This window comes from Parasteatoda tepidariorum, chromosome 9 (assembly GCF_043381705.1).
Source record: "Parasteatoda tepidariorum isolate YZ-2023 chromosome 9, CAS_Ptep_4.0, whole genome shotgun sequence".
Taxonomy (NCBI): domain Eukaryota; kingdom Metazoa; phylum Arthropoda; class Arachnida; order Araneae; family Theridiidae; genus Parasteatoda; species Parasteatoda tepidariorum.
In genome coordinates this window covers 89,748,307-89,774,716 of record NC_092212.1, presented here as the reverse complement: position 1 = coordinate 89,774,716, position 26,410 = coordinate 89,748,307, and the positions used below count along the sequence as shown (strand labels likewise).

At 30.4% G+C, this 26,410-nt stretch overlaps 2 protein-coding genes across 2 annotated transcripts in view; one reads left to right on the top strand and one right to left on the bottom strand.

The window, feature by feature from the left end:
- The window catches only part of LOC122272569 (uncharacterized), a 568,266-nt gene that overhangs the window by 328,147 nt on the left and 213,709 nt on the right, over positions 1 to 26,410 (top strand). The gene's annotated exons all lie outside the window — the stretch shown is intronic.
- LOC107447300 (disintegrin and metalloproteinase domain-containing protein 11) overlaps positions 724 to 26,410 on the bottom strand; it is a 195,358-nt gene continuing 169,671 nt past the window's right edge. Inside the window, exons 28-30 of the mRNA XM_071185601.1 lie at positions 18,867 to 19,016; positions 12,361 to 13,405; positions 724 to 7,508 (exon numbers count right to left, since the gene is read on the bottom strand). Coding sequence (XP_071041702.1) covers positions 7,479 to 7,508; positions 12,361 to 13,405; positions 18,867 to 19,016 — 1,225 coding nt within the window. The 3' untranslated portion in view covers positions 724 to 7,478. The remainder of the gene's footprint in view (positions 7,509 to 12,360; positions 13,406 to 18,866; positions 19,017 to 26,410) is intronic.

The window sequence follows — 26,410 nt, the reverse complement described above, 5'->3', positions numbered from 1 at the left end:
TGCGGGTGGGTGACCACTTGGATCAGTCTGCGTAGGGACCGAGGGTGTGCGGTATTGGTCCTCGTTAAACTGTGCTACCGTAAAGTGCTCAACTTCGCGTGCAGGTCGTTGAGCTACCCGAAGCGGGGGTGCCATCCCCTCTGCAGAGGATCAAAATTGTGATGGCATGTCTTCTTATCATCCTCAGGGATGTTTCCCAAACCGTCGCCAATAGCTCATTGTGCAGCTCTAGTGCGACGTAAATGAACTACAACAACCTATATTGTTAGCTAATTTAAATTGACATAATCATTGATAATTTTCAAGATATTTTAAACTGGTAAACTGTATTATTATTATTAATATTCAAAAACCCTCTATTATTTGATCCTTACTCTAACTCTTTGCCTTTTCATCGGTTCTTGAACCCAGTATCATTTGATCAATTTTAGGATCAACACAATTTTCAGATCAGTACTTGAACCAATGAGGTTAGGTACTCAAACCAGCTATCATTTGATTAGTTTTCGAAATCACACTGTTTTTATTGACTTCCAAAAAATGTTGCATTACTTGATTAATTTTAGAATTATGTTCTGTATGCTTTGAACTTTTAATTAATATGTCTATAATTTATATTTAGACAGGTATTTTTGGTTGCTCATTTCTTCACATGAAACGAGTAAAGAATTAAATAGAATATCTGAAATTAATATAACGAGAGACCATTAAGAAAAACATACAAAGTGTTAAAAGAAAAATTTTATTACAGTAACAGATCATTAATTATCGTTCTACTTAATTATTTACAGATAATAACTGTTCAAAGACTCACAAGGGTTGACTATGTGAACATATTCAAAAAAATTAACTGTCTTTACTGAAATAAACAACATTGAGAAAATTTTATTTGCAATTGAGATGAAGAATTAAAATTTGTTTGTCTAATTTTTGTGCCTTGTAATCAATATTCACGTCATTCAAGCATCTAAAAACTTAGCTGCTTTATTTTTTATCGAACCACAGCACTATTTATTGATTATAATTAGTCAATTTGATTTCTTATAATAGAATAAAAATGAAATATTTATTATTTTAAACATAAATATTTACTAAACTAAACTCAGCGGTGCCACAGCCCACAGAGGGCCAAAGCCTTCTGTGCTTATCTCAGTCTTCTTGATCTTGGATGCTCGGTACTAATTTTATCGACCTATTGAAATGATGAACATTTTGAGTGAACTTGGCTGGCCCGAGGATTGAACCCAGGATCTATGACTTGAGAAAGCGAAGAACTACCACTCAGCCATCGTGCGCCGTAAATATATATATTATAAAATAATAATTTTAAGAACTATTCCCGGAGTAAGAAGAAGCATTTAAAATTGTAAGTTACTTACAGTTCCTTTATGCAAAATAAGTAGATGAGATAATTTATTTTATGAAGGAATTATAATTTATTACAATTATCTACAAATTATGCAAAGATGAGGCAAACCATATAATTTACAAATAGTTTGAATTATCGCCAAATATCCACATAATTTTTATTTTTCAGTGAAATAAAAATTACACTGACTTTACAGTTTTTTTTCCTTTCAAAAATACAATTTTACTTTCTTTTAGCAAAGTTAGAAGGAATGTTCCAGAATGAATTTCTGTCCTAACTGCAATTTGAAAAGTTAGAAGGAATGTTCCAGAATGAATTTCAGTTCTAACTTCAATTTGAAAAGTGAGAAAGAATGTTCCATAATGAATTTCTGTTCTCGCCTCAATTTTTTAAATACTATGATGCTGAATATGAATATGGGCAGTATATAATCAATATGGGAGGCAATATAAAAGCAACATGGATATGGCACAATATAGAATTAAATGAAACATAATAACTCAAACAAAAAAGAAAAGTGGATTTCATTTTCCAATCTGATTTTTTTTTCTTTTTCTTAAATCATCCGAAACATGTTTGCATAATTTTAATAATTGCTGAATCCACATCACATAAAAATGTTTCTAAATAATTTCGAAAATAGTTTCGAAATAATTGACTCTAAGCGCAAATGACGCTAGGGGGTTGAAATTCATAGTAAGTGCTGCTACTTCCGACTGATTTTCTCGCCTAAAAAAGTTTGAAAAAACGCGCCATCCAATATTATTATGCTTGAAGTGTTTTCAATATAACGCGTTCTTTCAATCGAAACAAACAACAAATAAATTCGGAAGACTCCGCAAGCTTGCCATAATGTTACCCAAAAAATAATAAACGGTGCTATTTGACACAAATATAGCCAAATAAGGGATAACACCCAAAACATGGCTAACTTTATTTATGCTGTTATATTAATTTTGTTTTAGGCTCGCGATCTGTTTAGAATTTATAAATTACAGAAAATTCTTACGGACGGTTAAATATACGTATATTTAAACACAAATCGCAATAATAAAACTTCCTAGCCTGTTCACACATCGCCTCGTAACATAAGCGGAGGGATACACTGGAAGTTTTCTAAATTTACTTCCGGTTTTAGGAAACTTGTTATTGTTTATATTCAGTCAATCATCCATATCCTGGTAAGCGTTGTACTTTAAACGTAAAATTTTTTAACCATTATTTTTTTTATAGACATTTTAATAATTTTTTTTAGAATTAAGTTTTATTTTAATCATTGATTTTTTCCAGAAAGATTTTAATTTGTTTAATTTACGTTGGGTTAAAAATTTTATTTCATAATTGTACATTTTGCGGAGAAAAAAAAATTATAATTTTTTATTATTAATATTTTAATTCATGTACTTCCATTAAAGAAATAAAACACCACAGTACTACAATCGAAGCATCCGTTACACACAAAAACTAAACACACATAATTAGAACACATATATTCAAATAAGCACCATTAATTATTGTGCTATATTCTGGAAGTACATGGTACTAATCTAAACTTATTTAATGAAAATAAATGTATTACATTTTTCAATTGATAAAATAAAATAAAGCACCAAATTTTTGTAGACAGTTAAAAGAAGAAATCTGAGGGAAGAAAAAAGGATTTAGTACATTATCAATACATATTCACAATAATTCAACAAACACTAAAGATGTATTTACAGCTTAAAATGTACATTTCACAGTATATATCAGCTATAATCCATACACATCCTTTCACTTTATATATTAGTTTTATAATCGAATAACTTTAGATTCATTTTTAACGGATTTCATAAACTAACATTTTTTTGAATGATAATTTAATATTTTGCTTGATATGTATTTCGCTTATTAACAGCATAATTCGAAAATAACATTCACTTAATCAGGTATGCATTAAAATAGCAACGAAGCCCTCAAATTTTGATTATAAATAAGAATTTATACGGCTAAGTTACTTTATTCTTTTTAATTTCTCAATCATGATTATTTTTATATAAATCTCCAATCGCGGTATATAAAAAAATTATAAAAATTTTTTTAAAAACAAAGGCGGGTGTGATATTGTTTTATTTCTTTTAATTTTCTTTTCATCTGTTTTCAATCTTACGTGAAATTCGATAATGTCCTAGTAGGTTATTATTTGTTACAATGCAAAGTTTTTTTAAAAAATTCATTCCTACTTAAAGTTTATATTTCCAAAGTTGCTTCGTTTTTTTCTTATTAAGTGTGGAAGATTATGCGGTAGTGAGAGTTTATTTAAATAATTTTAATAAATTATTTAAATAAACTCGTAAAAACGTTAATGTAATTATATATTTTTTTTAATATGCATTCGTAAAAGATGTTTGGGCTAATACATTGTACATGAACATGCCCGACAAGCGGGTGAAAATTTTAAAACTTTTCCTGGCATGGTAGACAGTGAATTTTACTTCATTTTAAGCCACCCATTATTTTTGTTTTTAAAAATATGGTGCATAATCTTCCACATATTTTTATGATTATCTTTTAAATAGTTTCTAAAACATTTACTGTTGACTGAAAACATCTGATAAGAATCTTCAAATAATAGAAATTTTTTCTATTTCCAATGTTGTTCAAATCAAAGTTCTATGACGTATAATTAGTCATTTCTGGGTTTAGGTAATGTCATTTTTTAAACAATATATTTTTTATAGATAAATTTCCAATGCTCAGTAATAATTTCATCTTATCTATTGATTTATTTTATTTACAAATGTAAAAGTTCTTTTTAAAAATGTAATCTTAGTTTTTTTTTTTTTTTTTTAAATTAATTTTAATTTTGTTACTTAAATTTTCCAAATATTCTTTACTAAAGTGTTTCTTCATAGATGTCAGCACTGAAATCTAATTTGCTTCATATTTTTTCAAATTTATTTATTTTTAAGTATTATTTTATGCGATTCAAGCTATAAGCACTGTTTAAGCATCAAGCTATAAGCATCTTTTTCTTCTTACCGAATTTTTGTTAACTGTTAGATTGGTATATCTATTTTTTAAGGCATTTTATTTTTTACTCCACATCGGTAAATTTTTTTTCTGCTTTCTTTAATCTCAAACTCATTTTCAATTACATTTTCATTTTTTAGCAATACAGACGCATTATAAAGAATAATTTTTTTCTTTGGATAATTATTCCTTATTTTGAAATATTGCATTTACCATCGTAAAGGAATGTGTCCTGAAGAACCTTTACGTTTTTCTATTTTATTTTATTTTATAATTCTTTGTTGTATATATATATTATAACATCTCAACAAACTCTGAAAAGGATAAAAGGATAACTAACTTCTCCATTTTTTTCTAACCTCGTCAATACAGATTTTCATAGTCTGTTCTTGGCAAACTATTTTGAAAAGAATATTCCGTTAAAAAAAAAACACCTTTTCAATTTTCTTAGAAGAACAAACATGTAATTTTTGTACAAAGAGAATTCAAAATGAAGTAAAGGATTGAGACGTTAAGTGAAAATGTATTTCTGAATAAATTTTTCAGACATTTTAAATGGTTTAATGGTTTCCATTTCTTTAAAAATTATTCATTTATTATAAACTACATTCAAACTGCAGTATAAATTAACTAACATAATAAAATATGAGCTTCTTCTTTTGAACAAAGTATGGGACATTACGATCTGCAGTCGATAAGTAAAAATGCAGATTTATTGCGGAAAAGAAACATTTTTTTAAAAATAAATACTTTTACGTTATCAACAAATAATTTCAATATTTTTTGTACATCTTTCTCTAAGTGTTAGTTCTAACAGTAACTATTTAATGTAAATAGTAAAACAATTTGAAATATTGCATTAATTATTTAAAACTCGTGTAACATTCTATATAATCTTGGTATCATTGTTCTATTTATTAGGGAATTATAGGGAAAAAATTTTAGGGAAAAAATTAGCTACAAAATAACAGGCTCTTTATAAAAGTAAAGCAATTTTAAAGTTGCTTAATGCTATTTCATGTCGCCGATTTGCTTCATGTATGTTAGCTAGTTACTTTACATTTTATGCGTGTTAATCAATACGTATTATTAAAAAGTATTTTGTAGAGTTGTACTTACATACTTAGTTACTTTAAAAGATAAATTAATCTGCGCCCCGGCACCGCAACATTAAGAATCAGTTCTAAAACGCATGTATTCGCGATAACTTTATTCTTTGCTAAATTCTGTTAAATGGAATTAATACTGTATCATCTAAGAAGATTAATTCTGCGACGTTGAAAATGAAAACAAAATAAGAGCAATTTCTATTAATGAAGTAACATTTTGTATCTAATGAAAATTCGAAACTAAACAGTTTCAGTTTAAGCCAAAATTTCTGTTATATATATATATTAAGGTTACTTTTTTAAACAACAGCAGTTGTTTAAAATATTGGGACCCATTTGAAAATGATTTTCAAATATTCATAATCTTTATGGATTGTTATTATTAACTAACACCAAAAGTGGAATACAATGTTAAAGAATAAAGTAGAAATAACAATTCTAAGTAGTAGTATATATAGGTTATTTATCTGAGTCGTAATCAGTTAAATTGTTCTAAATTATAATTTAAAAACAAATTTCGGTGACTTTCTACGGAAGGACAACAATCATAGAAAAAATATATTATACTCAATCGTGAATGCTTAATTTACGTTGCAACATTTGATTGTTGACAACACTTATACATTGTCATTATTACATAACTTTGACAACCTTTTTTGTTAACACCTATTTAATGGTATTTTGATGAGGTTTATTTATTATGATTTTTTCAGTCTACTGAGTTATGCTCTCATAACGAGTAATGAAACCATTAAGTAGACATTTTCTTGTTAGAAAAAATATTTCAAATTTATATCTGTTTAAATTTTTACACAACTTAAAAATGCGAAACTCGTATTCGCTATTATCTGATTATTTAAGTATAGTACTGTATTATAGACTAGAAAGAAAAAAAAGCATTCTACTCCGCCTTTTATTGTATTTATTTTGTTGGAGTCTGCCAATAATAAAGTTGAACGTTTAGTCTATAATCAAGACCCACTTCCATTATTTATAAGCTGTGCTTCATTAATAAGGAAGCTTTCAGAACTTATTTTTTCAAGACTTGTTGGTTAAAATGTTGGCTTTCAAAGATGGCGGTAGTTGATTTAAGCCTAAAATTGGCGGCCCATTGATTTAAGCCTACTTTAAGGCTTAAATCAGTGGGAATAAATGGGAATAACTATTAAGGGAATAACTGTCTTTTATAATGTAAGTGGGTCTTTTGTCTATATATATACGATGCATCATTTAATTAAATTGTTGAGCATATGTATAAGTCACCATGTCATAAATATACGCTTCAATACATTTAAAGAACAAGTTTTGAAAAAAAGTTCTATATGCATACATTCGTGAAGAATCTATAGAAGGACTTCGACGAATCGTAATGATAATCACGAACGACGGCTATTGAAGATAAGGAAGAATCTCTATGATCAAGAAAATGTGGAAGTATGTGATCGATGATGACGTCACAAACTAGGAGCGTCGTCACAAACCAGGTTGGTGACGTCACACTATACGAAAATAGCAACTGGAAAGATCTGAAATGGATCGTTTTAGTTATTAACTAGAGCGCTGAAAGAACTACAGCGCTTAGCAGTTTTTCGACACATGGTCCCGGAAGAAAGAAAAAAAACGAGACGAAAGAAACAAAAATATCCATCCAATAAAAATCGCCAAACTAATATGCCATCTATCACAATTTTTCACTAATTTGTCTCTCTTTTTTTTTAGTTCCTTCAGCGCCATTTTTATATTTGTGTTAAAAAGTTTGCACAAAGAACAACGTTCTTTTATTTCTGGCGGAAGCTTTGTTCTCCGGCTTGGATGAAAGCTAATGTATGAAACCATGCTTGGATGAGCCAAATTTCCTTCAATTATGAAAGTGATTTTTTTCCCTCTGAAATTTTGCAGTCGAGGACTTGAAATTGGCCACTTAGCACACTCCTTCGGGACCTTCTGTGATGTGAGGCAGCGGATACCTTGGATGGTCAGGAGGGCAGTTACCATCGCTGGGCTCGTAAAGATGACATCTGGAAGTATGAAAAAAAACATAAAAAAATTAGCATTTAATATTTCTAAGATAGAATGTTGATCAGTTAATTCGACGAATATAATATAATGGAAAACTTAAGTAGATTTAGATTAAGTAGATGAAAATAAAACTATAAGTGGATTAATTTTTAAGGTTAAAACGTTATTTAATGTAGGGGTAAACTTGAGTTGAAAAGGTACGATAAGTGAAGAGAATAAAAGATGACATCTGGAAGTATGAAAAATCATAATAGTATCACTCATTGGGGTTTAATATTTCTAAGTCAGAATGTCGTTCAGTTAATTTGACGAATAGAATATAATGGGATTTATTTATTTTTAAGGACGAAATGCTATTTAATGCAGGCTGAGTTGAAAACGTAAGATCTGTAATGACAAGAATATAATATTCCTTGATATCAAGTTTATTAGAAAAATCAATTCTACGTCTATCAATATGTATCGATCTGCATGAATAAAAAAAACTGGAAATCGAAGCCATCATTACTCCATCATTTGTAATCTTAAGTCGAAATATCACAAGCTGACAGAATATCAGGGGGAACTTTGAACCTGGTTGGTAGAGCAATGGGCCCATGTTCAAGAGTTCGTGGGTTCGATCCCAGGCCGGAAGAGGACTCCCCGTGTAGTAACTGGTCATTGATGCAGGTTAAATCTGTCGAGTAGCTAAGTTTTCCATGTTCCCATAACAAATCAATACCTCTGGGGCTACTGATCCAGGAGTTTTCTTGTCTCCTGGATTGCGTTCAAAATTACAAAGCTACGGAGTTGAACATTAGTAGTCGTAAACCCGAAATATGGTCGGCTGTTCAACGACGGATATAAAATATAACTGCCGTACTACGACATGTTTTTACAAAACGAATGGTCTTAACTGAAAGGCAAGTTTCAATCAGGGATCGGAAAACAAAGAGCGTTTGTTTGAATTAGAGAACATAATAAAGAATCTTTATTGTTGAAGACATAGTTTTTTTTTGTCGTTTGCCTGTTTAGGCAGTGGGGGTGCGATTGTTCCTGTTTTTCAGTGGCACCATCTATGGCCTGGAATTCGACTTCTGCCACGCCATTCACACAACCACTACCCGTTTATAGGGCGGGTCACATTCACACACAAAGGAGAAAGGACATAGAACACACAGAGAGAGAAAGAAACATCCATGCCTTGCCCGGGATTCGAACCCAGTACCTTTCTAATGCAAGAACAGTTCCCTGCCCCCTACACAGGCCGGTTGGCTGAAGACATAGTAAACAAATCAAAAGCTGCTGAGATTTTGAATCCAGAACAGAGTGAAGCTGCAATGCTATTTAAAATAGGGCAACAACAATTCTTACAACTACGCCATTTCGTACAAAAGAGTCTTCTTTGCCGCCAATAATTTCTGTCTACGATTAATATCTAGTTAAATCATTAGTTCTGAGAAAGACGACGTTTTGCTCACTGTAAAACGTCGAAAATGCTACATAGAAATCGCCATTGTAGCATTTTGCTCTTTGCTTTGCGATTTCACATTATAAATACAAGTTAATTTCAGAAATATTGATTTTTTTTTTAAAGTGTTTTTTCTGGAAATAATGTTCTGCAAGTAGAATTTTTTTAAACAGAATATCGTTATTTTTTTACCCTTAAATCAATTTAAAAATTATATATTAGCTTATTAAATTTTATTTCATAAGAAACATTACCATGTATAAATTTAACGACTCTACAATTTATAGAAACTGTTATTAAAACATATATTGATCCTAGCCGAAAATGATAAATAATTAACGAAACATGGAGTTTAAAGATGTGTTGAGTATTTTACCAATTTTCTTCATTGATGGAATATTTCTTTCGTGTTTTTATAACCACAAATTTCTTAATTTTTCTAGACATATAAAATGCGTGATTTGTAATTTATAAGTGAATTATTTGAAATTTAATACTCAGCTAATTGATACATTATAAAATCTGTCTCCAAGTCATGATCGCATATTTCTTTTTTTTTAAGAAAATTAATTATAGCGTGGTGTGCATTCAAACAACGTAAAAAGTTTTATTTGAGCACTTGAAATAAGTTATAGCCCACATAGCTATTCATATTCGAGTATGAATAGAAATTATTTTTCTTTTCAAATATGTTCGAGAATCAGGGTAAATACATAATAGATAGCCAATTTTGAATTTAAAAAAAAGTTTTTTCATAGTTTTGATTGAAAAAAAAATATATAAAATTATTTTCTATGCATTTCGTTTTCTTAAGTAATCCTCATAACTTTACTAAATGATTTCTATACATTTTGCAAAAATTTGTTTTTAAAAAATGATTTTGGAAAGAATCTATATTTGAAACCAATAACTAACTATAACTATTAATGATCAATAATTAAATGATCGATCCTTTAGTTTAGCTAAATGTAAGTGTAAAAATATCTTTCCTCTTTAGTGATTTGTGGTCAATTACAGGACAAATTAATATTGATTCTGAAAATTAATTCAACATATTTAGTTTTTTTTTCTCTTAAGGTATTTTTAAATTGTTTTTTTATTAGTCTATTATCATTATGTTTTTGTTTTTTCTCAAATCAATTTTAGTCGATTTTTATAGTAATTTTTTTGTTGATAAAAAACTGATTTCAGAAAAAAAAATTTCAAAAATTTTTTTTATCCGCTTTTTTGGATTAAGCTATTGTTTATTTTTCTCTATAGTGATTTCTTGGCAATTTTAAAAGAAATATTATTATTTATTTACCTAAAAAAAATATTTTAAAATTTTCTATTAGGCCTTCCTTGCAATTTTCTAATAAAAAAGTTTTTTTTTCTGCATCTGTGTTGCCTAAAATTTTTTCATGATTTTTTACAAATTCCCCAGTAAAAATTTTTTTAATACTCTTTGAAACAAAAATTTTTTTAAAAAAAATTTTAGTTTAAGGTTTTTTTACAGTTTTATCTCAAGTGACTTTCAGTATATTTTTTTAAAGAAAAAAGAACTATTTAAAATTCCATTTTTGATATATGAAATACGTGACATAATAAATAATATTTTCTAAGTTTTAGTGAATCTTGATTATGCTTTAAAATATTTATAAAACTTAATTTTTCAATTTCTTTTTTTTAATCTTTGTCTTTTAAGATAACCTTAATATTTGAATTAAATATTAAAATCTTTCTCACTTTCATTTATTTTAGGAAATTTTTAATGCATAATAGGTTTTGTGCAAGTTTTAATGGATTCATTATGCAGCTATAAAAATAATTTTACTGAGTTATAAGATATTAATTAAATGAGAGTCTTTAACATTTTTCTTGTTCTCGAACTATATTTATTGCAGGTATATTTATTTTATAAACAAAATTGATTTGACTCTAATTTATTTTGCGTTTAACTTTATCAGTAAAATTTTCTAATTTATTTGCAAAATTTTTCTTACATCTAGTTTTATTAGTTTTTGAATTAAAATTTACATCCATTCAAATTATATTACTAACATTCTGCTTTAAATTTAAGCAAAAATTGAGAGTTTTTTTTAACATAATTTCATTCTGCTCATTTACATTATTTACAATCTTATTTATTTTATTTATAATTATTTATTATATAATGACTAATTACAGTGGAACTTTGCCCGTATATTAATTTCATAAGCAAAATTGATTTGACTCTAATTTATTTTGCGCTTAACTTCATCTGTAAAAATTTAAATTGTTCTAATTCGTTTACTACATTTTTCTTACATCTAATTTTATTAGTTATTGTTGAATTAAAACCTGCCATTTAAATTCTTATTACTTACTTACTGCTTTAAATTTAAACAAAAATTGTGAGGCTTTTTTTTAACGTAATTTCATTACTCTTATTTATTTAATTTACAATCTTCACAACTAAAAATTGACATGGTTCTAATTTAGTTATTAAACTCAGCTGTAACAATTTATCAATATTTTAGTTTTTTTCATCATTTTTTAATTTTTCTCATTTTTTTCAGTATTAGTTAAAATAGCTAATGATTCTGCAACTGATTTATTTAGAGTATTTAAGCATTGCAGCTATTTCTTATTCCAATGAAAATGTATGACTACAACATTGTAGAAGTTTGAACCGATGTTTTAAATAATTGTTTACATTTATATTTGGTACTCTTATGTATTGTAACACCCTCACTTGCGCAGTTCGTAAGAAAATTTCAGTTTCTAGTTAGGGTTGAATTTTAAACATTGTGCATTTCTGAGTAAAAGACTGCAGTAAAAAATAGTGTATTTCTAAGTTAAAGGCTGCAGTAAAAATAGTAACTATGTTCACTTTCGGTATCATAAAAGTTTTTATGAATCAAAACAATAGATGAGAAAACTGCTGTTCAAGTTTTGCTGATTCAGGTAAAAAAAAATTACCAGTTTTACCGGATTTCAGATCGCTTTAAATTAGTGGCTGGAAAGTTGCGTCGATAATTTATTTTTACGCTTAGTAAATTCGGTGAAAGTTACTTTTGGTTTATGAAAACACGAATTCAATTATCTCAAGGTTGTGTCAACAGTTTATTGTTATTGATTTAACTGCTTTATGAATAAAATTTTTGAATGGACAGTTTTTTTGATACGATACCTTTATTTTCGGCTAGGATCAATGAAAAGTTATCAAAGAAAATTGTATATTCTTTACTTTTGAGTACAAATCTAATAAGAATATAATCAAAAGAGTTATTAAACTTAATTTTTTTTAATGATTGGGGAGGACAGTTCGCTAATTTTCGAACTACGTAAAAATAACTCATTCAACGAAATAAACTATACTAAAATATATCTACCCTGATAATGAATTTGAAAAGAAAAAATAATTTAAAAATGTATAGAACCTTATATTCCGGAAACTTTTTCTTTCCCTTTCTCTTAGCTCCTAATGGCAACGACCCAGTTGACATGGCGGAGGGCGGACCCAGGATTTCTGGCTCTACTTTGGCAGTGCGTGCGCCCCGCACTGAGGGCGGAACAGGAGGCGGCAGAAAGGCATTTTCTTCAGAAGAATTTGCATACGAGTCCTCAGAGGGAGGTGGGCTCGGAGCATAATCGCAAGGCTCGGGAGCCCGTTTGCCTCTAGATTTGTTCGAATACGAATAGTCTCTTTTGGTGGTCACAGGCAAAGCTTCCTCGCTGGCACTCCTCACCAGATGGTGAGAAGAATAAGTGCTTCCGTCATCGTCGTCACTTTGATCGTCATCGTCATCCTCTTCGTTCGAGAAGTGCCCTCTTTTGGTGGAGGAGGCGCCACTTGCCTGCAGTCGACCGAGAAGGTAATGAAGGCCCGGATCCACTTTGCCATCACTTCCCGACCGGTCTTGCCTGCCGAGCAAGTAGTGCCTGTCCGCCTCTGGCTCACTCAACCGGATCTCGTCGGAGCAAGCCGGAGACATGTGCTGCTGTAGAGGATGGTGCTCCAACTGTCTCAGGAGATCTTCCAAGTTCCGGATGCGGATCGGAACCGGCATAGGTTCGTCCATGTCTATATCTTGTTCTTTGGCGACGTTGACAGTGGAATAGCTCGCGTCGATCAAGCTTTTGTGGCTCTCCTGAGATGGGCTGCGTTTGCTGTCGCCGAGTCTCTGCGACGCGGAATGCAGAGCCTCGAGGATCTCTTCGTGGTAGCCATTGATGTTCTTAAGAGTTCGTTCCACGTCACTGGATGAGTCCACGTTGTTCTCCTCTCCCGGATCTTCACCGTCTTCCCAGTCCGGACGTCCGTGTTTCAGGATGCCTTTCTCCGGTACTCGGGTCAGATTATCCGGTGAGAGCTCAATGAAGGTGGACGCATCACCCGGCGGTGGGGGTGGACGGGTGCTTTCCACTGGCAACTTGGGAGGAGTGTCTTGCTGCCGACGTTGCAACTCTTGCAGTTTGTCCTCCCTGCAGAGATGGGGTCAACAGTCTGACTCGTCAAAATTATTATCAGCACGAAGTTTCATTAGGCGGGCTGGGACGTAGCCCTGCTCTTTCCTATCTGGCGTCATTTGGTCAGCGTGCTCAGCGAAGTTGTCCTTGGCTGATCGCTCGCACAGGATATAGCCCTGACCAGAGCTGCAACAGAACAGGAGAGAAACAGGGCTAGATCCGTGCCCAATTTTATTTCTACTTGTAAAGAGTCTACTACACATTTCTCAGTTGCATGCACCAGGAGTGAGTGGTAAAGTTAAGCAAGTTGGTTCAAATTATTATCTATGTAAGTTTAGTTAAATAGTTTCGAAATTTTGTTCTTGTTTAAAGTACACATTTTTCTCCTATAATGCTTGAATTTGGCATCGTACAAATTCAATAATTTGTTGTTTTTCAGTTAAAAAGAATTTATCTTTTTACAAAAGCGAGCGTATTAATTAAATTAAGAACACGTTTCAACTTGACCTGATTTATTTTGTTGTTTTTGAAGTTCTATTACGTGTGTCTCTTTATAATTTATTCAATATACTCTCTCTCTTTGATTTCGAAAGTAGCCTACCAGGTTTTGACAGTTATCAACAATTTCCTTGATTTCTGTAACCAATTTTGAATTCAAAAGACTTTTTTGGTTCTGCAGTCCGTTTTTATAATTATTTTCGTGTAGATAGTTCAAAAGATTAAGATCAGGGTTAGAATTAAAATCAGAATTAAGATCCGGAGAGTTTCCTGGCCTTCAAAATGACCAAATCATTCAGGCTTTAAAAGTCATATTTGTTTTCAGCTAAGCTCCCCATCATTATATATATATTCAAGTGNGTGCTATACATTTTATTGTTCAACTATAAGAAGAAATATATATATATATATATATATATATATATATTTGTTACTGTGACTGATCGAAATGGGTGGTTGTTGACTTTCGCCGGAGAATGTTGACTGTTGACAATCACATAGTCTCTTTGGAAAATGTCTGAAATATATATTAGGTCTAGTGAAGGTCTGTCCAGTATACATTTGCCTGGTTTGCCCTACATGAATGTTTTTTTAAGGTTCAGTGCCATTGTTTGACATTCATTTGTCTGGTATGCCCTACATCAATGTTTCTTTTAAGGTTCAGTGCCACTGTTTGACATTCATTTGTCTGGTATGCCCTACATCAATGTTTCTTTTAAGGTCAAGTGCCACTGCCCAGTATGCATTTAACCGGTACTTCGAACACTGATGTTTCTCCTTATCTATCCTATTAACATATCGAATAAATACAATAATACCAACGAATAAATTAATATCAAATCGGTTATAACAAATATTTTGGACATGCGATTGTTGAGCGACAATGTGATTGTTGACATTCACCGGCGAAAGTCCACATTCCCTTGATGCCGGTTATTCACTATGGCACATATATATGAAATATTGCAAAGTTTATCCTTGAATTGTAACTTCTAGCTTAAATTTGACCTCATTATTCCTTCAACAGGATAAAGCGATCTCATGAAAAATACTCCAAAACATTTACCTGTCCAATACGTCATTAATTTACCTTTGATTAAATTAATACGCTCCCTTCTGTATTGATATTTGTGTAAATAAGCGACTTAACACTTTGGACAAATTTAAAATTAATTAATTAATTATAGATAAAAAGTATTTAATTTAATTAAATAATTACATTATTTCTGGTCAAGGAATGTAAACTCAATAATTTTCATGAACGTACGGGGTCGATTGTCGACAAGGCAATTTCTGTTTATGATGAAATATATTTGAGTAGTTGCTTAATTAGTGACATGCTAACTTGAATTTTATTGCATTCAACTTTACCGGTCATCCTTGGTATTTAGGAAGTATATGCAAGTATATAATATGGATAATAAAAAGGCATTAATTAACTAATTTCTAAAAACATGAGAAATTTGTTTGTTAGGTGTGATTGCAAAGGATCGTTACCAATTTGAAATAAATTTAAAAAATGGTGTTGCGCACTTCCGGTGAAAGTGCAGAAGAATGTAATTCTTAAATACTGAGAACAACTCACTTATTATAAAAAAAACATGCATATATATATATATATATATAAATATATACTTTCAACCCTTGGTGGGTCGCAATGCATTTGGCTTCAAATTTGATACCGACATTTACAATCACTTGGCATTAAATACTATTACAATACAACTAAGGTATGCAAGGATAAGATATTACTAAGGTATGCACTGAAGTAAGTTTTTACTCGTACATTCAGGCAAAAACAAAATATATTCATTCATGAGTTAAGGCTTGGATCTATTCCTCATTCTTATAAATTATAACTATTCTTTCTATGAGAAATTTTGAAAAGTGAAAACTAATGAATGCTGAAAGAAAAAAAAAAGGCAGAACTAACAAAATTATATTAAAAAATAAAGAAATTGTTATTTAGACGAATAAAAGGTCATAACATGAAACCTTTCTGTCTTTGTTAAATTATCGTAAGTTATGACAAAATTACAGTAACTACCTTGTTTCGTAGGAGCACTAATCTTAAGCATGCGATGTGATATCATCTGTTTCCGTATACAATGTGAGAAGTTCAAACTGTTATTTTTGTTATATTGACTACAAAATGAAACGTGAGTGTGAGTTGAAAACTGTAATTTTAATTTAAAAATAAATACGACTCTTATAAATTTATTTTGAAATAAAAGTCATAAATTTTTTTTACTTGTAAAGTTGTTGATATTTCATTCTTCTTTATAGTATTTCCATCATATCTTGGTTTACAAATGTAAATGTTTTACACAATAAAATAAAGAAATTTTATTCGAGAAAGAATGAAGTAATTATTAAAAAAATATCCATGTTTTTTAAATAGTTTTACACACTTCAAAACGAGTACCAAGTGCTCAAATAAAATTTTATAAATTTGTACACATATTCAGGTTATAGTATCGAATAACTCGATTAACAATTTCACGGAATTTAAAATGTTTTGTAATTTAATTAATTTGTAGTTTAAAGCAAAATCATTATCTGATAAGTGAATTGAAGATTAAAAAACTTTTTAGTTTAAAAAACTTTTTAGTTTAAAAAAAAAACATTTATTGAATGGCATCACGAATACCTCAGGCAGAGGACGCTTCAATCGCATGCTCCTAATCCATGTTCCAAATAGCAATGTTATGTTTCTTTTAAATAAAATTAATATATTATGCACCATAAAAGTAAGTAAGGCTTTTTTCCTCTGTGAAGCATAGTTAATTAGAAGATCATTGTTTATCACTTTTCAAGATGTTTAGCTTTGTTTAAATTAAGACTAAATTTTAACTGAATCGATAAAAATGCAAAAAAGACTAATGCAGATTGAATTTTATGATCAAACAGCTATCTTAAAAGAACAGAAACAGCCATAAAATAAATCTGTAGCATACTTCATGATTAAATGTAAGAAATTTTTTATTTTTATCTCACATAGTAAAGTGCTTAATTTTTCCTATTAAACTTCATATAGATTTAATAAAATGCCACGTTCAAGAAAAAAAGTTACGTTTTAAGATACTTTGAATGTGTTTTATTCAGTGTGTTATGTATTTAACGCCCTCAGTGTATATGTTTAGAGAACTTTGTTAAAAACGTAAGCTAAATTAAGGGTCGTAAATTATTAATGAAAGCTAGGAAAAAATGAAACAATTAATCAAAAGATTAAAAACATAAAAATTTGCTTGGATTATCAGATGAATTTCGTAATTTTTATTTATTATTATTTTTTTCTCTTCTCCAGGCAATCAAACCAGTTATGGTAATTTTAATGTTTTCATCTTCAATAGATTCCTCAGAAAGTTTCTTCGTTTGTATATTAATTGGCGAACCGCAGCATGTCTATTTTTTCCTTCTTCTATGACAAAGATTTTAAAATTATATATTAAGTACGGCAATTATGAAATACCTAGTGTAGTTTCTTTTATGGCATAATATAATTAGCTATTGGAATGCAGTTTATTATACCGACCCTGGCAAAAATGTGTGTGATAAAATATCATTCGAAAATTGTTTTTAAAAAATCGCTTCCAAATACGTTAGCAAGACAAATACCGAAGGTGTGAGGTAAAATTTCTTCGAAAAAATATACAAATAAAAGAATTAAAACACCAACTCAAATTAAAAATGTCAAACTTAACGCAAAACAATTGTTTTATACATTAGAAACGAAATTAGCTTGAATTAAATTTCAAAGTGGCCGGATAACGCTATTGGTCAAAAATGACGTCACTATTTGGAGATGGTATATACTGGCTGGCGATGATGCGATTTTAGAAAATTGCTGAAAATGTAGACTTTCAACAAGTTAGCTTTTGATTTTTATTTAATAAATTTATTACAGTTTCAAGATATTTCACTACATTAATTTTCAAATATCTTTTTAGCCTAATATTTAAAAAAAAACAATTTAAGTAAAAGAAAAACATTAATTCAATTTACTGAATTTTAAAAAAGCACAAATGGCATTAAAAATAGTAACAGTACTACTACAACTGGGGCTAAGTTTTTATAAGACCTGTTTGGGTAGTTAATATGAATACTGTGACAATAGACAGTATTTTGTTTTCCTTCTGTTACAAGCGTTTAGAGAGCATAATGCATAAGACTAAATAAATATTTGTTTCAATAACTGAAATTGCGTAAAAGAAATATTTTTTACAATTGGCACAATTTCGCGATAGTTTCTGTTAGAGTCATAAGTCATGGAAATAAAACTGAATATTGATATTATGTAAACATTTACAAGAATGAAATAAATCCAGAGCACGCGTGAAAACGTAATCAATAGCCGGAAATTAAATAAACGCCAACCAACTCACACACGTGAGCAATAGAGTGATCTTGCCATTTTGAAATTTAATCGCTGATTGTGAGCTTTGCAGAAAATGAGTGTTAAAGAAAATGGACAGAGCAAAAATGCACTTTTTCAGTGTTCAACCGAAACTTAACGAGAAATTTATTTCAAAAAATGATTACTTAGAAAAATTATTTATGTTCAATTAGAAATCTTAATAGTATCATAAGAGAAATATTTGGTAAGTATATAATATTTGGATAGTATTATAAGAGAAATAATAGTATCATAAGAGAAATAGTATCATAAGAGAAGTGTTCTTTATTGTACATTTATTTTTAGATGAGTAATTTCAACAAATTGCGAAGCAATCATCTGGGTTTAAAAATAAAAAATAAAAAAAACTGATTCAAAAAAATGTGTTTGGTGATTTAAGCAAATGGACAACAACACATTATGAATTTATTTGGTTCTATTAGTTTATTCTTTATTTTAAAAAAATGTTTTTTTTTTAAAGAAACTTTTTTCCAAGAGAAGTTTGAAAAAGGGAAAGTCCATTTTCCTTAAACCTGTGAATGCATAAATGTGAATGAAATAAATGAATAGAATGGAAGTTACCTGTAGGAAGGCATGCTGCCAAAGGTAATGATGCGGTTGACATTTTCTTGTGAGCCGCTGAGCTTTTTACCCGCAAGAGGCATATGCAGTTTTCTGCCGAAACGCTTCTTCAAGTAGTCTGACGCACCTTTCGGTAATATACCGCTACGCCTTTAACAAAACACACAACAACAACAGCATTAACATACAAAAATATTGTAAGTGTTCTCTAACCACCACCTATTATACATATATTCAGAGACAACATTCAAATCTTTCAGTCGACCACTTTACGAGTAGCTAGAGAGGCCTAAACCCGAGTTCTGTGTTGGAATAAAAAATGCAGTTCAGTGTTGGATGCTAATACGAGTTACAATTTTTTTTCTAAATAATGTGAGTAATATTTACCTCGAATCAAAATTCCGATACCAGTTTCTAATATAAACAAAAAGGGTATAGTTTGTCTATGTAAATAACTCCCCCAGCCATTTTTCTGGAATAGTGGTGGTGACTATGGTGACGAGGTTTAACTACTTTAAGTAGGGTTGTTGGATCATTAAACACAGGTTTTCGCTCTGGTCGTCGAGGGAAAGAAACTCCCCTTTTTGAAATGCGCTATGTCTTATTTCCATAGCAGCAGACGGCCTTAGATTTCGTGATGAGGGGAGTTCACTCTATACACAAACTATATAGAAAATATAAGCACCTAATAGGGAAGGATGATTGACTTATTTTTCCCTGCAAGGGAAGAGGTGGGGTATAAGTTTACTTAAAGTATTAAAATCTCACTATTTGAAAAAGAAATTATTAATTGCAAACAAAAATTGTAGCAAAATATTTTAAACAAAATTAGGTACAGAAAATTTTAAATTTGAAAGAAAGTTAATTTTGGGGGAAAGAAAAAGTTCGAAAAATATTTCTTCTAGAAATTTTAGCGGTCAGGAGTTTTAACCGCAGGATGAATGATTCCTAAAGAATATTCTATACAAGATTTCATTAAATGAATTGAAACATAAATTCTGTCTCGTGCAGAAAGTTGCATTTTTTATTCGAATTTAATGCTGAAAATAGATAGCTACCGTAAAAGTCAAAGTGAAAAATAAGGTTGCGAATTTTTTACATAAGCATGGGAGGGGTAATCTAATTTACACAATTTTGTTCACAAGGAGGAAAGGGGAGTTTAAAATTGCCAAAAACATGCTTTTGTAATATATGGACGACTTTTAATAAGAAAGAATTTTAATATTATTTAATATAGTTTAATATTACATACGAATTTTAAAAACTGAGTCTTAAGTGGATTAAAAAGAAAGAAAAAAAATAATCTATTTTTGCCACACTAAAAAGCGAATAGCATTACATTTTTGAACAAAATTCTATTATCTCCGAAAAGTCTTTCTCTCATGTCTTTCTATAGCCTAGAAAGAAGTCTCTTCACCGTTCGCCAGGAGCAGAGACGGTGATCATGGTTACGAGGTTTAGCTATTTCAAATAAATATTCACGACAGGTTTCTGCTCAGACAGGCAAGCGAAAAGAAATCGGGGAAGAGAAAAGCTCCCCTCCTTGAAATGCGTTATTTCTAATTTCCATAGCAGCAGACGGCCATAGACTTTGAGGTGAGGGGTGTTCTTTCTATAGACTAACTGTAAGGGATGCGAAATTTCAATTGGTCAATATACAAACGAGAATAAGTTTACTTTGGAACGCCATTTTATTTTATTGAAATCGTTGATGGATAGTAGGAATCTAAAAATTGAAATTTTGAGTACTTTTTCATTTGCTAGTGAATGCAATGTGTGATTTGCAAAATTGCATTAATTATATGCATAAAAAACAATTTTATTTTTGTCACACATAAAACGAAAAGCTATTTCTACATATCGACTGACGAACCATACATTAATCGTCTTGAGTGTGATTATTTTCGATATTTTATTTAAGATTCAAGATTTTTAGAGATTCATAGATTCAAGTTTTTTTTAAAAATTTTTATTATTTTTTAAATAGAACTTTTAAAAAAATCTTTTTTCCTTCTCCATTCGTTGTTTGAAAGGAAAGTTAAAGCATAACCTATAAAATAAATGCTAAATTAAAGTTTCCACGTTAAATGGGGATTTCATTTTGGCTTCCCTTTTTTCTTTTTTTTTTTTTTTTTTTCATCTTGCCTTGCTATAATAGGTCAAAAATTAGTTTCAAAAAAACATAAATCCAATTTCTACTCTAAAAAATTTTTTATTCTCTTTTTGGATTTCGATATTATTTTGTTTGTGGCATTTTATATGTCTGTTAATATTAATTCATATTCCACAAAAATTGTGGGGGACGGGATAGCTTGGTTGGCGGGACCCTAGACTCACGTTCGTAGGAACGAGAATTCGAATCCAGCATGCCGAAGACTCCCCGTGTAGTAAATGGTGACTAGCGCATGTTAAATCTCTCGGGTCACAAAGTCCTCCATGTTCCCATAACAAATTATCCCTCTGGGGTAATGAGTTGGACGTTCTCTGGTTAATGTCGAAATTACGATCTATGGATGAATGAATGCATGTATGAATGGGTCCGCCCTATAAACCGGTGCGGCGTACGGGTGACGAATTCTTGGCCATAGATGGCATCCCTGGAAAACAATTACAATCACACACCATGCCTTAATGGCCTACGGTAACAGCAACAACAACGGCAACAAAAATGGTGAAAATATATGTAAAAAACTGTGGTTAGAGAACATTTTGTTATAAATAACAATAGTTAGAAGGTTGTATGTACTTAACACAAAGTCAAGACTGAATCTTAAGAATAAAGTATGAATAATAAATATTTTATTTTTCCCTGAGGAATTTAAAAGAAGGTGAAGGTGCATCGCAATTGTGTCATGATGTATAATTTAATTAGTTTACACGGTTTTTCAGATAAGAGTAATAAATAAAAAAATCTGTTTATTATTATTTACATTACGTCAACGTATTCTGTTAACAGAAGTTAAATGAGCTAACCTATACAATTCAAAATAATGAGCTTTGATTTGGTGGATCTTGATAGTATGTTTTAAACCCATCAAGTTGACATTGTTAAGTTTATCTGTCAGTACTGTACGTATTCAATTACACCTAAAGTGTCATTAAATTATTATAAAGTCAAGAAGTAAATAGTCATCTAGATTAGCATACATTACACATGAAGCAAAATTTTGAAAGAAATACACTGGTTTAAAAAATTAAGAGACTGGGTCGATTATCTCTAGAACTACTGAAACGATTTTAATGACATTTGATACAATACAAAACAAATAAACATTGTAAAACACACACGTGACACTCGTTGGTGTCGGAAGGTATGAAATTGCCACAGGACAATTGTATCAATGTATTTGCATATCAAATGTCATTAAAATCGATCCAGTAGTACTGGAGATAATCGACCCAGTCTGCAATTTCTCTTAATTTCCATCACCAGTCTAGATTAGCATACATTAGACAAGAACGAAAATTATGTAGAAATAGATATCAGTTATAGTAAATTATTATAAAGTCAAAAAGTAAATACAAACTTAGATCAGCATACATTACACATAAAACAAAATTTTAGTAAAAAATAGATATCAATTAGTAAATCACACAATTAGATAAGCATGCGTAACACAGAAAACAAAAATCGGTAGGAAATTTGCTTATGGAAACAATAAGTAAATCATGCAACTAGAAAATCATGCGTAGCATATAAAACAAGAATCAGCATGAAATTGATATATGGTGTCAATAATTAAACACGTAACTATATTAGCATACATGAAACAAAATTCGAGAGGGGATAGATTTGTGACGTCCATAAGATGAAGCGTAACTGTACTTCTATATAGATCACAAAAAAGTTTTTTTAAACAAAGCAAACATTAGAATATATTGATTAGACCAAAAAATTCAGGGGAAAATTGATAAACAGAATTAGAATAACAGTTTTCCTAACATTTTGCAAAAAAAATAGCATGTATGAGAATTTATTTGGTAAAAGATCGTGAAAAATTATAAATGAAATTTTCATTTGCATGCGTATAAAACCTATAACCTACATAAAACCTATTAAATAAGGCAAAACCTATTCACCAGTGCTATCCGTCTAGGTAAATAGGTTTTATCTTTTGTAGATAAATACTGGTTCCAGTAATACTCTGGTAACTCCATTTTAGCTCATCTCTTTCTTTTCTTTATTTCCTCCATCTTTTTTTTATTTGCCGTACAAAATAAAATTTAAAAAAATAAATAAATCACTTAAAACTTTTTTTCATTAGTTTGTGACGTGCAAGATCAGTAAAATCATACACAAAGTTTCATTTTATATAAGTGTAAACAGCGCGTTGCTAGGGACAACGTAACTTTACTTACAATCCTGACGAATTTAAATATTAAAAAGGTGATGGATGTAAATATTTTTCCTCATTAATAATCGTCGTCAATTTACTTAGTATTTATTAACCCGTGGCATCGACAATGTCAACCCTCATCTATGAAAAGGTACCCCAACATAGAATCGAGCTAACATGTCTTATATACTTGTGAATTGGTATTGTGTCTTTTTTTGTAGTGGTAGACACACTACAGTACTCCCCTACCAGAATTTTATCTGACATAGAATTCGATGAACCGGATACCACTAGTTGATTCATTGCTGTTTTATGGGAAGCCGGGAGAGCTGTAGTAAAATCACCGTACTTTTGAGTGCTAAATCATGAGAACTGTATTAAGTTGACTGTCGTGGTTGCTCTTGTGGTGCCATTAGCAGTCCAGTGTGTACAGGCCGCCGTATGTGATCGAGACTGAGTAGCAACGGCGAGAGGAGGTGGATAATGTCGTAGTCGCAAGTCAACTGTGGACCATCCATCGAAGTAGGCAAGATCAGATCAAAGTGGGAGTTTCTGTCAAGGTAAGCATGGTCGCATGACGTCCAGGTCACCAATGTGGGGAGAGGTGTTTTCGATAATGTCAACCTTCCTCTATGAAAAGGTACCTCAACATAGAATCGAGTTAACATGTCTTATACACTTTTTAATTGGAATTGTATTTTTTTTTGTAGTGGTAGACATACTACAACCCAAAATCGCATGCTGTTGGAAGATTAAGCATCTTTCCTTACAAGTATTCTATTATAAACTTTCAAGTAGCTTTTTCAATTTTAATAGTATAAAGTAACTTTTTATTCGTTACATATAATAAAATCAATGCAGTATTCTGTCACAAATGATTGTCAGCTTCGAAAATTATTTTAACCATTCAGTAACTTTGTGTCCGTAACATTGCCGAAGTGTGTCAGCTGACGGTAATATATTTCAATCATTGAGAGTAAAGAACGAAATACATAACCTACCTGTAGCATGTGGCTAGGAGAGCAAAAAATATAAATACACCTCCTACAATTGTAACCAAAACTATAACCAGGGAGGTGGCGCTAAGAGTTGTACCCTTGGTTACTACAAAAAGTAAAAAATTTGATTACGAAAAAGAGCAATTATATTACCTATTTTATTAAAAAAGATTATATGATTCGAATATTACTTTTAAAATTGTACATAAATTAAAATTATTCTAACAGCACATATATTTTTTTTTTCATTCGACAGAGTGGCTGATGTAAAGTGGACTTACATTAATCAAAAAAAAACTTTTACTCATGATATATGATCTCTTCAAGTTGTTTAGAAAATAAAAAAACAATAACGGAAGATATCCGCTTTCCACTACAGGTTGTATCCCCCGCACCTGAATACTTGAAAAAGCTTTTCTTTTTTTTTAAAAAAAATAAAAACAAATGCAAATTTTTTTTTATTTTTTATTTAATTATGAAAATAATTTAAGAGAATTTTTAAATTTTTCTCCCAAAATTCTTTTCGTTTGTAATTGAAACTAATAAAATTAAAAAAAAAATATTTTTTTTAAAGAAAAAATTAGATCATATGCATAAATTTTTATTATACACATACAAATATGCATACTTCTTTTTGTAAAAGAAAGTCTGTCAAAAGATTTTTGAATTTTAACCAGGGACTTCGAGAGAGGAAAATGATGACCCATAACACGAAGAAATGTTTCTTTTATTTTTTTTATTTATTTTATAAGCGGTCGTTGAACAGCCGACCCAATTTAGGGTTTACGGCTACGAATGTTCAACTCCGTAGCCTTGCAATTTTGAACCCAATCCAGGAGACAAGGGAACTCATGGATCAAGTATTGGGGGAAATTTGCCTTCGTGGAGGACTATTTTGATAAAACTAACCTGCATTTTCGTTACACGAAAACTGACTGCACGAGGACTCTAACCCATGATCCGTCTGACACTGAAGATATTTTACGTCAGCACAGTGGACGGTGCGAGCCGGGTGCGGAATTCAAATCGACCAGCTATAGCTGGGATCGAAGCCTGGTCACCTCATTGGGAGGCGAGAGCTCTAACCCTTGGCTCTTTATTTATTTATGAATTAATTTTTTGTGACCTGTCAGTCTAATAAGAATCCCTTAGTGTAGATAAGAGTTAAATTGTGAAGGTCTTCCTGACTGAAGCCAATTTCGGAATTGCAATTGGTCATTGTTCAATATGCTCTTCGTTTTTTAATGCTACACTTCCACATTTTTTAAAATTCATTTCTTTTTCTTATCATGATCAATTTTCTTAAAAAAACGTATTTTAGCTTGACGAATTTGTGTGTTTTAACAGTACACAATAAAAGCTTAGGTACAAAAAAAAAAAAAAAAAAANAAAAAAAAAAAAAAAAAAAAAAAAAAAAAAAAAAAAAAAAAAAAAAAAAAAACGTTCTCATTGACTAGGCAGCCATTTTGGCATCAAAAACCTTTTCTGTCTATACGAAGTTTCAAGACTCTAAATGCATTAGGAAGTGAGATATTCTTGGCGATTTTTCTTCTAAACAGAATGGTACAGGGTGTATATTTTTGGTTTGGTCAAACATCTTTGTGTTATAAAGAATCACAAATGCAAGCGAAGGCTTAAAATTTTCTTTTTTTTTTTGCTTTAATGCTTTGATCACAGTGTTGTAAGTTATTCAAATTCTCTGAAATTCGAACATTCCTCCGACTTATTCTTCCTGCATTTTGTAAATTTTTCAAATAATCAACCGAGGTAAATTAGTTTCCGTTTTCTTAACTAATATTTCATGCCGACTGCACCCGTTGTTCTTGAATATTTCGAATGGTAGTACAAAATGGCTATGTTTTATATTCTCGTTTTTGGTTTAATGAACTACAATGATAATGATCATAAACGTACAAAAATAATTCAAATAATTATGTGAGATCAGATAATAAGTTTGCTATTTCTGGCAAAATTAAACAAATAAGGAATATGCTACATAATTCCTTGATTATGCATGCTCCTACTTTTTGAGGAACTGTAGATTCCACAATTGGAATATACATAGATTTATACAGAAATTATAAAATTAAAATGAAAATTTTTTTTGAATGGATAGATGTTTCGTCAAGAAAGATTTAATGAAATTAAAATAAAATAAAATAAATGTCAACGGAAAAATCTAGTTAAGTCAATAATTTATTTAAGGAAA